Source organism: Micropterus dolomieu, linkage group LG18, assembly GCF_021292245.1.
Source record: "Micropterus dolomieu isolate WLL.071019.BEF.003 ecotype Adirondacks linkage group LG18, ASM2129224v1, whole genome shotgun sequence".
In the NCBI taxonomy this organism is placed as follows: Eukaryota; Metazoa; Chordata; class Actinopteri; order Centrarchiformes; family Centrarchidae; genus Micropterus; species Micropterus dolomieu.
Window position 1 is genome coordinate 24692203 of NC_060167.1, and position 13827 is coordinate 24706029.

Genomic DNA, 13827 nt, shown 5'->3' on the forward strand with positions numbered 1-13827 from the left:
TAATGCCACGTGAGCGCGCGCATAATCCCAGGCTCATGCTGTATTTTTGATTTCACACTAACGATTTATTAAACACTGATTCACTCGATTATAGCACGTAACTTTCTGATGACTCATTGTTATGTTAGCTCTTTTGTTACTATTGCTACCAGGCCTTCACTCTAAATTTAGTCCTGATAATAACCTTCTGAAACCACTCATAGGCCTACTAAAAGTAGACTACAGAAAGTAGACTGGCATAAACTAGAAACCACAATCACAGATAAAGAACCCATGGAGCTACCGGAGACCGGATTAAGAAGTATGACACATGGAACATAATAATAAGGCTTTAGGTTTCCTATTTAATTTGTCTAGATACTATGTTTAAAAACGGTATTACTACATATTAGAGTAGTCTTTGTATTTACACAGACCTCCCCGTTTTTGACCAGGGAAGGGCATCTATTTTATGTAATCAATTATTTAATACTTTTTTGTAGTTGTTAAAAAGGGCTGGGCAGACGTGTTGGTATGAAACAGGACTGACACATGAGGCTGAATATTGTCATAATGTATAACACGAGAAAGTCTAGGTGATAAAAACACAATGTCACACTTGTTTGTGTAGACTAAGAACAGGAAAGTTATCAAATTTTCCACTTTGCCAAGAGCCCGTCATATGACGGTCACAAAACCACAGAGGCAGTTGCGCGTCCCCCGAACCAAGCCGAGAAAGCCCCCGAGGACACCCACACCACGCCTCCACACTGAGTGAAAATCTTTCAATTCTCTGCACTTTGCGATGTCACAACAGCTCACTTGTTCTTTTTGAGACCTTTATACTTCCCCTCCCAGATACACCTAGCCACATCAAATTGTGTTAAAGTCATGTAAAAGTAATTTAAGTAGGCTACAGATTGAATATGAGAGCGTCCTGTTGTCACACAACTTTACTGACTTTTCAGAACGTGTTGATTCGTCCTCATTAACTGAGATAAAATCATTACTCAAGACAAAAACAAACAAGAGATTAAAAATATGGCAGAACAGTTTATAAGTACAGTAAAAGTATATGTTAAGCATCATATGTGGTCCCTTTAAAAACAAATACACCCTGGGATTTCCCCACCCCTGTGAACCATGCTGGTTAATGTCATTTCCTTACTGTTAACTGGCTGTAATATCACTGGACTGTGCAGTTCTGTTAAAAAGTAGACCCTGTGGTGAGTGCTGAGTTTCCCTGATTCAGGTCCTTCTCTTTTATAGTGAAATGACTCAAGTGCTTCTTTCAATAAACACAAACATAAGAGACATACAGAGAGAGAGAGAGAGAGAGAGAGAGACAGTCAGTATAAATTAATCACTTAAGTTCCTGCTGAATCCACAGTGAGACCAAAAAGAAACACGGCCTTAGAAAAACACTAGCAGCTTCATTTGCATTCATTTAGCTTTATCCTGACAGTCCATCACTGTTGCAGCCTATTAGAAATACAAGGCATTAATGAGGTTTGTATTGAACTGCTGCACTCAGGCCAAACTCAAAATCCATCAGTGGCGTTTCCTCCTTCTCTGTTCTTTGCATCTTATCTCTAAATTGAGCTTCACATATTATTGATTGTCTTCCGCTGCTTCCTCTTCATACAGCACTGGGTGCAGCCGGTCCTTGAGAGAATATCCATAACTTTTCATGGATGGCAGTTTAAGTAAGGTGTTTGTCTGAGGGAGTGTGTATATGAATTTGTGAGCTAAGATGCAAAGATGCTGCACTTTTGTCACAGTGTAGAAGGTCTGGCCAAGCTCGGCCCCAGAGCTGCTGCGGAGTTCACTGCTCCCAGACTGTAGGACAAAAGAAATACAGTCAACATCAGAATGTCTCACCTACAGTATACGGGGGTGTGAGTTTCGACAGAGGAAGAGACGTATGCACAGGAAGTTAGTCATTCAACTGACCTCTCAATAATATTGTTGTTACTCTGTAGTTCCCTCACCAATATCTCCATTTCCTCCTTCAGATGGTGCATCCTAGAACAAAGAAAGATATGTTATCAGGGCAATCACGCAACTTTCTCTATCTTGTAAACACACACACACACACACACACACACACACACACACACACACACACACACACCTGGAGACCATCTGGTCCTTGTCCCTTGTCGGGTTTCCAGGCTGTTGTCCTGCTCTCTTGGATTGCAGACTGTAAAGGATTTTGTCCAGAGCCTGAGAAGGACCGATGAGACGTTACATCATTACACTAAGATGTAACACAAGTGACATCACTGGCATTACAATTGAAATAACACTCCCAAATCTATTTAACAAAAATGTTAGAATATCAACTGTTGCTTCAATCTTTCATCTTAGCTGCAGAGACAGAAAGTGACATGCTGACCTTATTTTGGCGCTGCTCACTCATCTCCAGGTCTGCCAACAAGCCTGTGGAGAAAGAGCTGAAGTCCTGCAGTCGGGTCTGCATCTCCAGTAAAACACTACAGTAAAGACAGATTTCAGCAAGTCAAAGCTACCATCTTTACAACGTGCCAGTGGGGAAAAATGTAAAAATTTGTTAGTTCAATATGAAGACTGAAATCTGCCATGTGCAATTTTAAAATTATTTTTTTAATTATTTGAGGGCCAGCACTCGTGATAATTAGTAGTACATGTATTGAATTTAAAAGATAATATTTTAGAAGTATTTAAATATCTTTTTATCCTAATGTCATTTTATTTAACCTCTCTCTTAAGACCAAAACAATACTTGAGCCGTAAACCAAAGCGTTTAAGTTCACAAACCTTAACAACCAAATCCTCACTGGAAGCCTGGACATGTGATGGGCACTTTGGATGGATGCAGAACTACCAATACATTCACACCTGAAAACTGTCCTGCACTACTGCTTGGCACATGTTCCCCTGTCCCTGGGAAGCCTCATTTCAAGCCGTTCGACTGAGTCTTTGGCCACGCACGCACGCACGCACGCACGCACGCACGCACGCACGCACGCACGCACGCACGCACATTTGAAATAGGTATATGCATTTATGTAACATCAGCTAAATTGTAGTTCTAACACTAATTCAAAGTTTCTTAACACAGGAGAAACCTAATTTTATACCTACCACATCATTTTAGATGATGTAATAGACCAGATGTAATCTGAAATGTTAAAACTTGATCATAACAAACTGACCAGCAATTCAAGAATTATAGAGGGATATGTAATACAACTTACAATCTCAATATCCCTTTCTAAACAAATTTGAGGTGAGGATTAATAATGCAGACTACCAACTTAATATGTTTTAGGGGGACTGATGATTTAATCTTCTTCATATAAGCTTCCATCATCTCTGTGAAGGGCTGTCAAACCAAACAAACACTCATCTTATTCTAAACAGTCAAGAACAGTTGAGATAACACAGCTGAGGTGAATCTGGTCCAAAGTCTGTACTGTTCTGACCTGCTCCACGTCCTTGTTGTGGCCAAAAGCTCTTTGTATCTCTGCACGCAGTCCTCTCTAAAAAGAGATTTCACTCGCTTAATGTGGGACGACAGGTGGATTCTGGGAAGGAGGAGTGACAAGCAGATTACTGAGAGTACTTAGAACAATATCCCTCGCAGGCTGGATGAGCAGGACAGCTGCTAGGTGGACACATACTCACTTCTCAAACTTGTGGATTTGCTCATCATTATATGCCAACTCTGTGGTGAAAACAAGAAAAGTGTAAAGTATTGTTACCTTGAACAAAAACAGCATTAAATACACAGAATATACCAACAAAGAAACATACATACTGCCAGTAAATCTGTCTTTACGATAATGCTGATGGATTGTTGTTATCTTCTGTAGCAGCATCTCCATTTTCTGACAGCTGTGGGAGACAAGAGGTCAAAGTTCAAACACCACAAACCCATGAGGTCACTCCGGAAGCTTTGAATCTCTGAGTACCTCTTGTCATTGGCCAGCGTCTCTGCTAGCTTGGCCTGTTCTATCTGCAGATGGTCCAGTCGGTTCTGAAACTCTTGGATGCCGGCAGTGTATATAGGCAAGTGCTCATGGACCTGTAGAGACAGCAGCCACAGACTCTGACATCCAAATCAACAAATCCCAAGTCTGCCACAGAATCAAAGGTAGTATAGAAAAATGATTCCCCACAAACTTTGCTTTCGTGACCAGGACAGTGATATTTTGAAATTGACCTATTTCCAATGACAAAACGGGCGAATTTTTGTCTTTTCGTTCTCATAAAGTAAGAAAAAAACAACACATGAATACAAATTAACATGTATTTATACACCGGCTTTGATCTTTACCCCAGACAGCTTAGGGAAGAAGTCTTGAAGGCACTTGAAAGCTGCCGACTCCTTATCTAGAGCTCTGACAAATCGTTTCAGAAGGCTCAATATGATGTGCAGTGGTTGCATCAGCAACTTCTGGGGAAAATTGGGTTGTGCTGTAGATTTCAGAATGATACTGGTGTCTTGGAAATTAATCTATTTCCTTGAGGAGAATTTAACAGGTAGATGGTGTTTAAGGAAGATTGGGTTCAGTTTGTCAGATGTGACGTCATTCAGCTGCATTATTCTCTGCAGTATAACAATATATATTTAACGCTAGACAGTAATGGTTTTAGATTAGATTTGCTGTCATTTAGTAGAAACGTGTTAACCGAGAACTCATGAGATTTAGGACTTAAAACTACCACTTTCCCAAAATCTCAAAAGGGGAGGGGCTAATATCCTCCCACAGCAGCACCACTGATAAGGCTGCCTGCAAATGTGTGTGTGTCTGAGACATCAGCCTCGTGAGTGCAGGCATCGGCCGATGCAGATTATCTAAAAATGCCAGATATCGGCAAACTATGTGTCAAACCTCATAATTTTTCAGTACTGACCGAAATGTGTCCATATTGAAAGTGCCTGGTCAGATTTGTAGTCTTGTTTTTGTAAGACTAGTTTATATGGGCAAAATTCTTCTGCTTGTTTGTGTTTCAGCCTTTCACATTCAAGACGGTTGGCTTTGTTTCCATAAAGGATTTTTTAAATTCATAAAAGTATCATTTTGGTATCTGTACTGTAATTTAAAAGAAATTCCCAGTCTTACTTTCAATAGTGAGGGTAAGTCATCCCTATAAGTAAAGCCAATAGTTGGCCATTAAAACAGGAGGTCTGCAACACCTTTGCTGCATGCCATCCCTTTGCTCTAGCTCCTTTCATTATGAAAAGTCATTCTCCATTATATACTCAAAAATGAAGAAATAACAGCATCAAAATAAAGAAAAAGCCCCACTCCCAACACCATTTCCATCAGCTAAGTCAAGATGGCTTCTGCGATGCTTCTTCCTGATGCCACTCACCAGCTGCAGCTTTTGGCCGTTATCAGCTGAACCTTGGTTTTCCGAAGAATATTGGCCTCTAAGAAAAATTAAGATATAAGAGATATGGGAGAATAAAATACATACAATCATCTGTGCAATTCAGCACCCCAACTGTGACATCACAGATTCACTATAATAAGCTCAAAAAGTGTGCAGATGAACTCACAGTGTGTGAATCCTGTGTTCTACGCTGAGGCAAGCCTGCAATCTAATGGTGATCATTGCAATACTGTGCATTGCTTCTCTACACTCCCGGCGCAAACCCATCCTGAAGAACAAGAAGAGTTTGACAAAGGTCATTACGTAGAGTAATTGGATAACCTGAGAGGTTCATCAACCAGTGCGGTGAAACAAACAATCCGTATATCGGCATGTGTGTGTCTCACATGTAGCTGTAGTATCCCTGCAGTAGCAGCTCTCTGTGTGTGTGCAGCAATTGTACTATCCTCAGATACTGGTGGACCACTCCCACTATTACCTACAGAGATAAAGGAGATAATAATAATGGGTTGAAGTGGTATAACACTTACAATTCTAATAATTAAAAAATGTACATAACATTAGGCATGGCTGGGTTAAAAAAAAACAGCAGAGCAGCAGTACCTTTGAGAAGTTGTAGTCTGCCATAACGTCAAACCTGGATGGGATGACTGGAGTCTCTGCTACAGAAGAGACCACATCCCAAAAACATATGACTTATGGAAACAGTGTGCATGTGTCCTTTTTAACAAACCTTCATTATGCACTCATTTTTTGTATATCATTTGCCTATATCGGGTTTTGCATTCAAATACATATTATGCAACAAAACTTGCATACAAAAGCTGCTTTTCAAAGATATTTATGTGTTTTCTGAGTGTGATGCTGGAAAACACCTCATATCAAAACTATTTCATATCTCCCTGGGGGAACAGCAAAGAATAAAGGAGAAGAAGCTTTAGACATCACAGAAACATATCAAAAGGTGTGTGTGTGTGTCTTTGATTGTCTTACGTTCTCTGAAGGGCAGGGTGGTATTTCCTTCAGGCCCGTGGGTGAGCAGAATGAGGGGCTGGGCAGGTGAAGTACACGGGAGGTTCACCACCTTCATGTTGCCCTCCAGGTGGACGTTGTGACCCAGGTACAGTAGATGTTGCATCTGTACACCTATCTTAGTCTGAGACACCACCTCCTCAAAAAATACTGACACCCTGAAAGGATTGAGAATAGTGAGAGAGCGTTTTTGCAACCTGAATAAATTTTAAGATCAGGGTCAGTGCTTTTAGTAACTGCTATAATTGTGATTCTCTGCAATGGGCATTAGTGTTAGACGATGCCATCATCTAATGCCGATGGCTGCCAGACATCACAATGTTGAGCCGGCATTGTGATTGTACAATTGTATAATCCCGCAGTTGCTTCACATTATTGCCGTTGGTGGAATCATCGACTGAGTCAATACCTACCGTAACGTTTGACCTAAATACCAACATCCCACCCTGCACTACCTCATTTACATGGATAACACTTTGCTCTAAACCCCCACCTACTCTTGTGCTACGCTGTAAAGTAAACCAAAAGACCAAATGAAGAGGCAAAGCACATTTATAGGTCAGGAAGCTGCATAATACAGTATGCAGCCATGAAAACAAACCCTTTTCCCTCCTTTCTTGTTGTGGAAGCAACATTTGTTCAAAATAGTAACTGGGATAGGTTAAATGCTCAGGCATGTGATTGGCAAAAGGCAAAAAAGCAGGAAAATATACTGAGCCCCCCCCACACCCCAATAAAACTGGCGGCGGCTCTATTATAACATGGATGGTAAAACAGGACCCATGACAATAACTTATTTGGTAATCAAAGACAAGTGTCTAATCCCCTGTGCTATCGCAACCTCTCTATAATAATTATTATTTTGTATTCATTTTTTACCAAACTTCAACAGCTAAATGTGCAACATCCAACATGAAATAATTGAGTCTATAACTAAATAATATAACTACTAACTTTTAAATTAGTTCAGTAGAAGTTAATAGATTATTTTTAATGAATAAGAGACAGCAGCAAAGGTTGTTGCCTGTTTAAGACCTGGTGGCCTAACTGTTAAAGAAACAGTTACATTATTCAGGAACCTCAGAACAAACAGCCAGGGCCCTGTTTCAGAAAGCAGGCTTAACAAACTCTGAGCTTATCCCTGAGCTCTGGGTTGATTGAGACTGAGGTGGGAAACTCTGAATTTTCGGTTCCAGAACAGCTGATCAGTATAAGTTCAATCAACTCTGAGTATGTTGAGCCTGATGGAAGCGCGTGTGTGGGGATGAAAAAAAGCCATCATCAATGGAGCTCCGATACTATGATTCACCATGGTAACGGGTAAATAAAGGCAGAGCCTCCATTTCAATCGGGTGAAGCTAGAAATATGAATGCGTGCCATGACAGGCTCTAAAACGCAGGAGTGGAGGAAGGATCAATGCGTTAATATTATTAGGCTACTACACAGTGTTGCTCATTCATCATTTACCAGACTGGACTTTCCTTAATAAATTATAAAGTGCTACAGCCCATTAAATTTTATTAAGTGAGGCCTATTGAAAAAATATAGGACACAGTTTACTCGTGGAACTGTGATTGTAAAGTCAGTGACACCCAGCAAGTATTTTATTAATGCTGTCAAAACACATTCAGACTATCAGCAGGTAATAATAAAAAACTCACTTTTAAACCTTATTTAGGCCTGTTTGTTTCAGCTGCACCACAGTCAGAAATAGTCACATTTTCACTAATCCCGCTTTCTGAGACGGGGCCCTGATCACTCTGTCTATTGATAAACTGTAGGAAACAGTTTGACATAAACTCTGGCAGCGGGCATGTGCGTGAGACGAGAACGACCGCGACAGAACCTTTTTTTGCTGTTGCTGTCTGTTGATGAGGAGCACAGAACTACCCCACGGATCAAATCCTTATGAAAAGGCCTTATATAAACCCCGTCACAATCAATCATCACAAGGAATTAATTTATAATGTGCCAAAACCTTTAACATAAGGACGACTTAAAAAGCAATCATTCATACAGCAAAATGTAGGCTATATAGGCTACATGAGTGATCAATCGACAACAAAGTCAATGTAAACATTAGATAGCCAATAACAAGCAATAATCAAAACATACCACATTTTTCCGATCCTTACTCAGAAATAATATAGTTATTACCTACTAGTTAGCATAGCCTATACTCCTTAAAAAAGTAATAGCTAACGTTGCTCTACTTACTCCCATGAGTCCAAGCATCAGTGGCAGCCGGAGTTTCTTTCGGAGTTTCACGTTGCTGTGTTGCTTTAGCTGATGCTTCAATTAGCCTAAGTATAAATGTAGAATTGTCTTGCTGGTCGCACAAAGTTTACAACGGAGGACAATGTTCTTTGCATCTTAGACTGTGACACAAAAATGGCAATAACGTTACTTACAGCTATCGAAAATACCTCTCTATCCCTGTTCTCCAGTCTTCCTTTAGCAGCTGACTTTTAACAGCATAAGGTTTTCATGCCCATAAATCTGTGCAACCATTCTGTTGGGCATGCCGTCGAGACAGTGGCTGATCGTCAGCAAAATCGAAACAAAAAATCATTATTAGTCTATCAGAATACACTACCCCTGATATCTTAAATGAAGATGGTATAATATAGTATTTCAACATGCTCCCCATCTCCTTACAATACACATGGAGTGAGGAGTGGTGCAATATAAAATGATTCTGTAGTCGGAGCATTTTTGATAGGGGATATTAGTCTATCACAACATGCTACCCCTGAAATGATGTCATAATATAATCAAAAAACAGAAGATTTCATAATACTGTGAGAGTTATAACTTTATGGGTTTGGAAAAGGGAACACATAAGATTTTTCGATAGGGCAGAGCGACTTGATAGATTCTGCTATCAATTTGCGCTATGGTAGCATTTTTCGACAAGGCAGCATATATCGTCAGAACACCGGCGCCGCTGACCAGGAGCACGGTCACGCATTCACGTTAGGAATCGTGTGTTCAGTAGCGCACATTTACTTGGATTTGTAAAGTTAGCAATTATTACAGTTCTGTAATAATATAACTGTTTTGGAAATAGTAATCCATTACATTACTCTTTACTGGGAAAAGTAATATTGCAGTATTACTGCCCAACACGTTATGTACCACTGATGGGCGAGAGCGACTGTAGTAGGCTACACACTGTGCAGGTGTGGAATTAGCAGCTGAACGCAATCAAACATCCATGTTGATACTTGGAAAGGAAAACAACTCACATCAGCCAATAGATGTCCTCAAATCCTTTCCGTTTCACTCGGCCAGCTCCTGTACCCCCCCCCCCCCTTTTTTTTTTTATTACAGATCTGCATGATTCACATGGGTCAGATTTTCAGGTCAGAAAATCCAGAAAAAAACACATCCCTGAATGCTGCAGTATGAGTTGTGGCATCCTCCTTGTGTTGCCTTTTTTTTTTTTTTCCCCACACTCCATTACATTTTAAACAGTCCTGTAGTCACTGCAGTCCTGCTTCACCTGTGAAGACTTACGTGTTGTGGTGGTGCACATAGATGCAATGTGCCATGGCCTGTTGCAGAGAGAAGAGGTGAACTGGCTGCCTCTGCAGTATGTCTGTTGTGGCTGTGAAGAACTGGTCGAAACCCCAACACCTCTCCTGGTCAGCCTCCAGTATGCCTGCTAGTACTGGAACCAGCTGCACCATCAGACCCCTACAGACAGAGACAGAGAGAGAGAGATAGAGAGAGACGCGTGTTCTCATTAAAGAAGAGTCACTAAGATGCATGTTTACATGCACTTATTAGGTGACATACTGTGACAGTTGGCAGCTGTGAGGTAGGTGGTAGCTCCACTCTATACGTCCGTCCGCTTCCCGCTGTACTCCAGCTATTGCCCCCATAGGCTTCTCTGTAGTTATTTTGTACCTGCACAACAAAACAAACAGATCAGGGTGATAGATCATTAATGGATGCTTATGTTCTGCCTGATACTCTAGGATTCCTGAAGACATGCAGCAAAAGACATTTCTCTAAGTGGAAGTCTAAGCATTTGCACAATTAAAATAGTTGAGTGGCGTTTTCATTAACACAGATGAAATGCAATCTACTGATTTCATGGCGGTATGCTTTCCAATATTTTTATGGATCTTGACTGGAATAGAGCTAAAGACAAGTAGTTTAGGCAAAACTCAATGTGATAATTTCATATAAATATGTAAATAAATACATACATGAACTACATCATTACCTATGACTGAAGGGGTGGAGTTTGAATGTTGCTGTAAGTGATGTGTGGCCTATGATGTACCTCTGCCACACCTAATGTATTCACTTACATGGTGGGCTTGTTCCTGCGGGGTCCTCCATACGGTATAAAGGGAAGACTCCCAGTGGCAGCGTGGTAAAAAGTCACACCAATACTCCACAGATCTACACTCACTCCATAGGACTTCTGATGAGGCTTACGCAGCACGGCACGTTCGTACATGTCTGGATGCTACACACACACACACACACACACACACACACACACACACACAAAGGGGAAAAACAAATGCAAGTCTGGTAGGTTTACAATTTACAATCATCATACCTTCATATGATGATAGCAGTTCGGATTATCATCTAATTTTGAGTATCATGTAAGAATCAGGTATAAGCAGTGTTGCGCTATAACATGTATTCTTTCTCCAGGAGTCCAAAAATCTAAGAACATCATGTTAAACTTAGTAGACATTTAAAGGTCACAAATATACAATGCTGATGTGACATACACTATATTCTTATTGGTTAAAAATATCAATTATATTGTGGCAGATACATGCAGTCACTGTGAATCACATAAGCTAATGTTTGTTAGTCATACTGTTCCGTATCTGCAGCAGTTCCATGAATTTAATGCCTTATAATATATATTATTATTAATATATTTATTTTTATGTCCACTAGAGGGCCCCATAGTCTTGATAACACAAGTTCATTTGAGGTATCAAGATCTGGGCTCCACAGGACCTGTCTCACAAAACCATTTCAACACAGTCAGCGAAACAATGGAAATTAGGTTTTCTATAACAGTGAGGGTAATATGATTTAGTGTGGAAAAGGACAAACAACTGGCGTATAAAATGAAGCAACTAAATTAGTGGGAGCAATATAGACTAGATTCATTGCACCTTTGGCTGTAAAACTGGATACTGTAAAGACATGTTTTACTAACATACACATACATTCTTTTCTTAAGAACAAGCTATCATTACACTGGTGAAAGGCAATGTTGAGAGTTTCCCCTGGAGGAAAACTGAACTGATACACAAGGTTACCAAATGTGCAATAACTGTTCATCAATAGGACACACAGAGCATCTTTTATTGATGCAATTATTATTTCATCACATTTGGTTTTATTCTACTTTGATGTCTTTATTTATCCAGGACATTAGTCGAGCATGAATGCACTTTCTTTGCACTGCCCCTCCTCCTCCAAGGCAGTAAAAATATAATTCACCTCGTGTAAGGCAGCAGTAATGGAATATGAATCTCACAGGCTACGTCTGAATGCCTGCAGGCTAACCTGTAGTGAAGACGAGAACTCGGTGCACACCACAGCGGTGGAAACCAATTTCCATAACACAAATGTTGAGACATCAAAGTGGTTTATAAAGAATTTCCACCAGTGTTTCCTGCGGGCACCTTTTTTTGTTGCTTATTACCCTCACCAAGTGAATTAGGATCTTAGACCTGATTTTTTTCTTGTTCAGTTAGCAGGATATTTCAAAACCCACTTAATAACCTTCTCTATTTTCCTAGATTTGTTGATCTGACACACACAAGGCCGCGAATTTCTGCTTACAAAGATTTTCAAAACTTTTGAAAAATACCTTTTTAACTACTAATCTAATATACTGCAATCAATCTATCTATATTCTGTACATATTATATGTGGATGACCATGAAAATGTCTGTTTAAAGGATTTTGCAGCCAAGATGGAGGCACCTACTTTCACTTAATTAAAAGAAATTATTTAATATGCTTACTGACTTTATTTGTAGGACTCTCATCTTACCAGATACTCTTCAGTTCCGTAGATAGACATAAACTTCTCATCATCTTCCAGCTCTCTTGCTGCTCCAAAGTCAGTCAGCTTATAAACAGACTTGCCGTCATCCCCGACCTGCCGCATGATGTTGCCTGGCTTAATGTCCCGGTGTACCACTCCATTTTCTCGCAGGTGGTTCATCCCCTGGACTGAAGCGAATGAAAGAGAGGGATACTTTAGTTTAGGTATGTAAAATGATTGGGAAACACCAAGGTATACACCCACCTACACATTGCAGAACTGTGAGGAACTCTGTTTCAGGCAGGCCAAAGGCATTTTCTGGCTCCTCGAGCAGGCTGAGCAGACTTCCTCCTGAACAATACTCCATCACCAGCACCTTCTGTTTAGAGGGCAGCTAGAGACAGAGAGAGACAGTATGAGATGCACATCCTCCAACTTCTTTATGAAAAGAAGGAAACCTTACATGATACTGAAAACCTTCAAATTGCTAATATAACCACCTGAGAAAAGTGACTGAGAATGTATATATAAATCGAAAAAATACATTAAGAAAGCTATCTAATCCCAGGTGCACAGACGCTCTTCTAATCCATGTTCCAAATTAATTTGAAATGAAGCTGTAGCCCTTTTTTACACAGTGACATCCCCAAAAATACGTGGCTGTGTGTCCCTTTGTCCGGTAGCTTTACCTCTTCCACAGTGTACAGCCTGACAATATTGCTGTGGTTGAGCTTCCTCAGCATCTCAAATTCTCTCATCTGGACCTCGTGGGGGCGGTTGTAGCTCACCATGTTAAACACCTTGACGGCTACCAGCTCACCCGACCTCTGCGCGAGCACACACACACACACACACACACACACACACACACACACACACACACACATTTGCATCAGCATCATCACAGCGTCATGTAAGGCTGATAAAAACAGCCCCTGTGAGCACTGCAACCACAATCTTTTCTTATCTCACATCCTGGTGTTGCATTGGAGTCAAAAAGTAAGCTGAAACATTTGAGGTCGTGGCAGCAGTGTTGTGAATGAGCTGCTCAGTGGAAAAACAATTTGACAGTGGCCTTATGATGATGAAATAATCTGCAGTGTGTCTTGCTACCTTGTTGCGTGCCTTGTAGACACTGGCTGTAGCCCCTTGACCAAGGACATCTTGTAAAGACCACAGGTAGTTTGTTGTACTGGCTGTTATTCCTGTCATGCTGAGAGGGAGAGACAGAGAGAATAATCAGACAGAGAATTAGAGAACATTGACAGAGACTGAGGGAGAGATACCTCTTTGTCTTTGTGTTTCTAAAGGAGAAACAAACATTACAAATTAATCACGAAATGCAGAACAAAGTAGCTAACGTTAAGTTGTTCACATTAGTAACAAC

The 13827-nt window shown here is 40.5% G+C and overlaps 1 protein-coding gene across 3 annotated transcripts in view; it reads right to left on the reverse strand.

Moving 5' to 3' along the window:
* Positions 1 to 1019: 1019 nt before the first annotated feature.
* ikbke (inhibitor of nuclear factor kappa B kinase subunit epsilon) overlaps positions 1020 to 13827 on the reverse strand; it is a 14247-nt gene continuing 1439 nt past the window's right edge. For 2 of the 3 annotated variants that reach the window (XM_046028418.1, XM_046028416.1), the window contains exons 3-21: positions 13130 to 13267; positions 12705 to 12834; positions 12447 to 12628; positions 10720 to 10880; positions 10199 to 10309; positions 9917 to 10096; positions 6358 to 6554; positions 5968 to 6026; positions 5751 to 5842; positions 5531 to 5632; positions 5344 to 5401; positions 3936 to 4048; positions 3782 to 3858; positions 3649 to 3688; positions 3447 to 3548; positions 2378 to 2474; positions 2114 to 2205; positions 1933 to 2004; positions 1020 to 1818 (exon numbers count right to left, since the gene is read on the reverse strand). In XM_046028418.1, coding sequence (XP_045884374.1) covers positions 1755 to 1818; positions 1933 to 2004; positions 2114 to 2205; positions 2378 to 2474; positions 3447 to 3548; positions 3649 to 3688; positions 3782 to 3858; positions 3936 to 4048; positions 5344 to 5401; positions 5531 to 5632; positions 5751 to 5842; positions 5968 to 6026; positions 6358 to 6554; positions 9917 to 10096; positions 10199 to 10309; positions 10720 to 10880; positions 12447 to 12628; positions 12705 to 12834; positions 13130 to 13267 — 2067 coding nt within the window. In that variant the 3' untranslated portion in view covers positions 1020 to 1754. Of the gene's footprint in view, positions 1819 to 1932; positions 2005 to 2113; positions 2206 to 2377; positions 2475 to 3446; positions 3549 to 3648; positions 3689 to 3781; positions 3859 to 3935; positions 4049 to 5343; positions 5402 to 5530; positions 5633 to 5750; positions 5843 to 5967; positions 6027 to 6357; positions 6555 to 9916; positions 10097 to 10198; positions 10310 to 10719; positions 10881 to 12446; positions 12629 to 12704; positions 12835 to 13129; positions 13268 to 13553; positions 13661 to 13827 lie in introns of those variants that run through there. The other variant, XM_046028417.1, reaches the window with a different exon arrangement.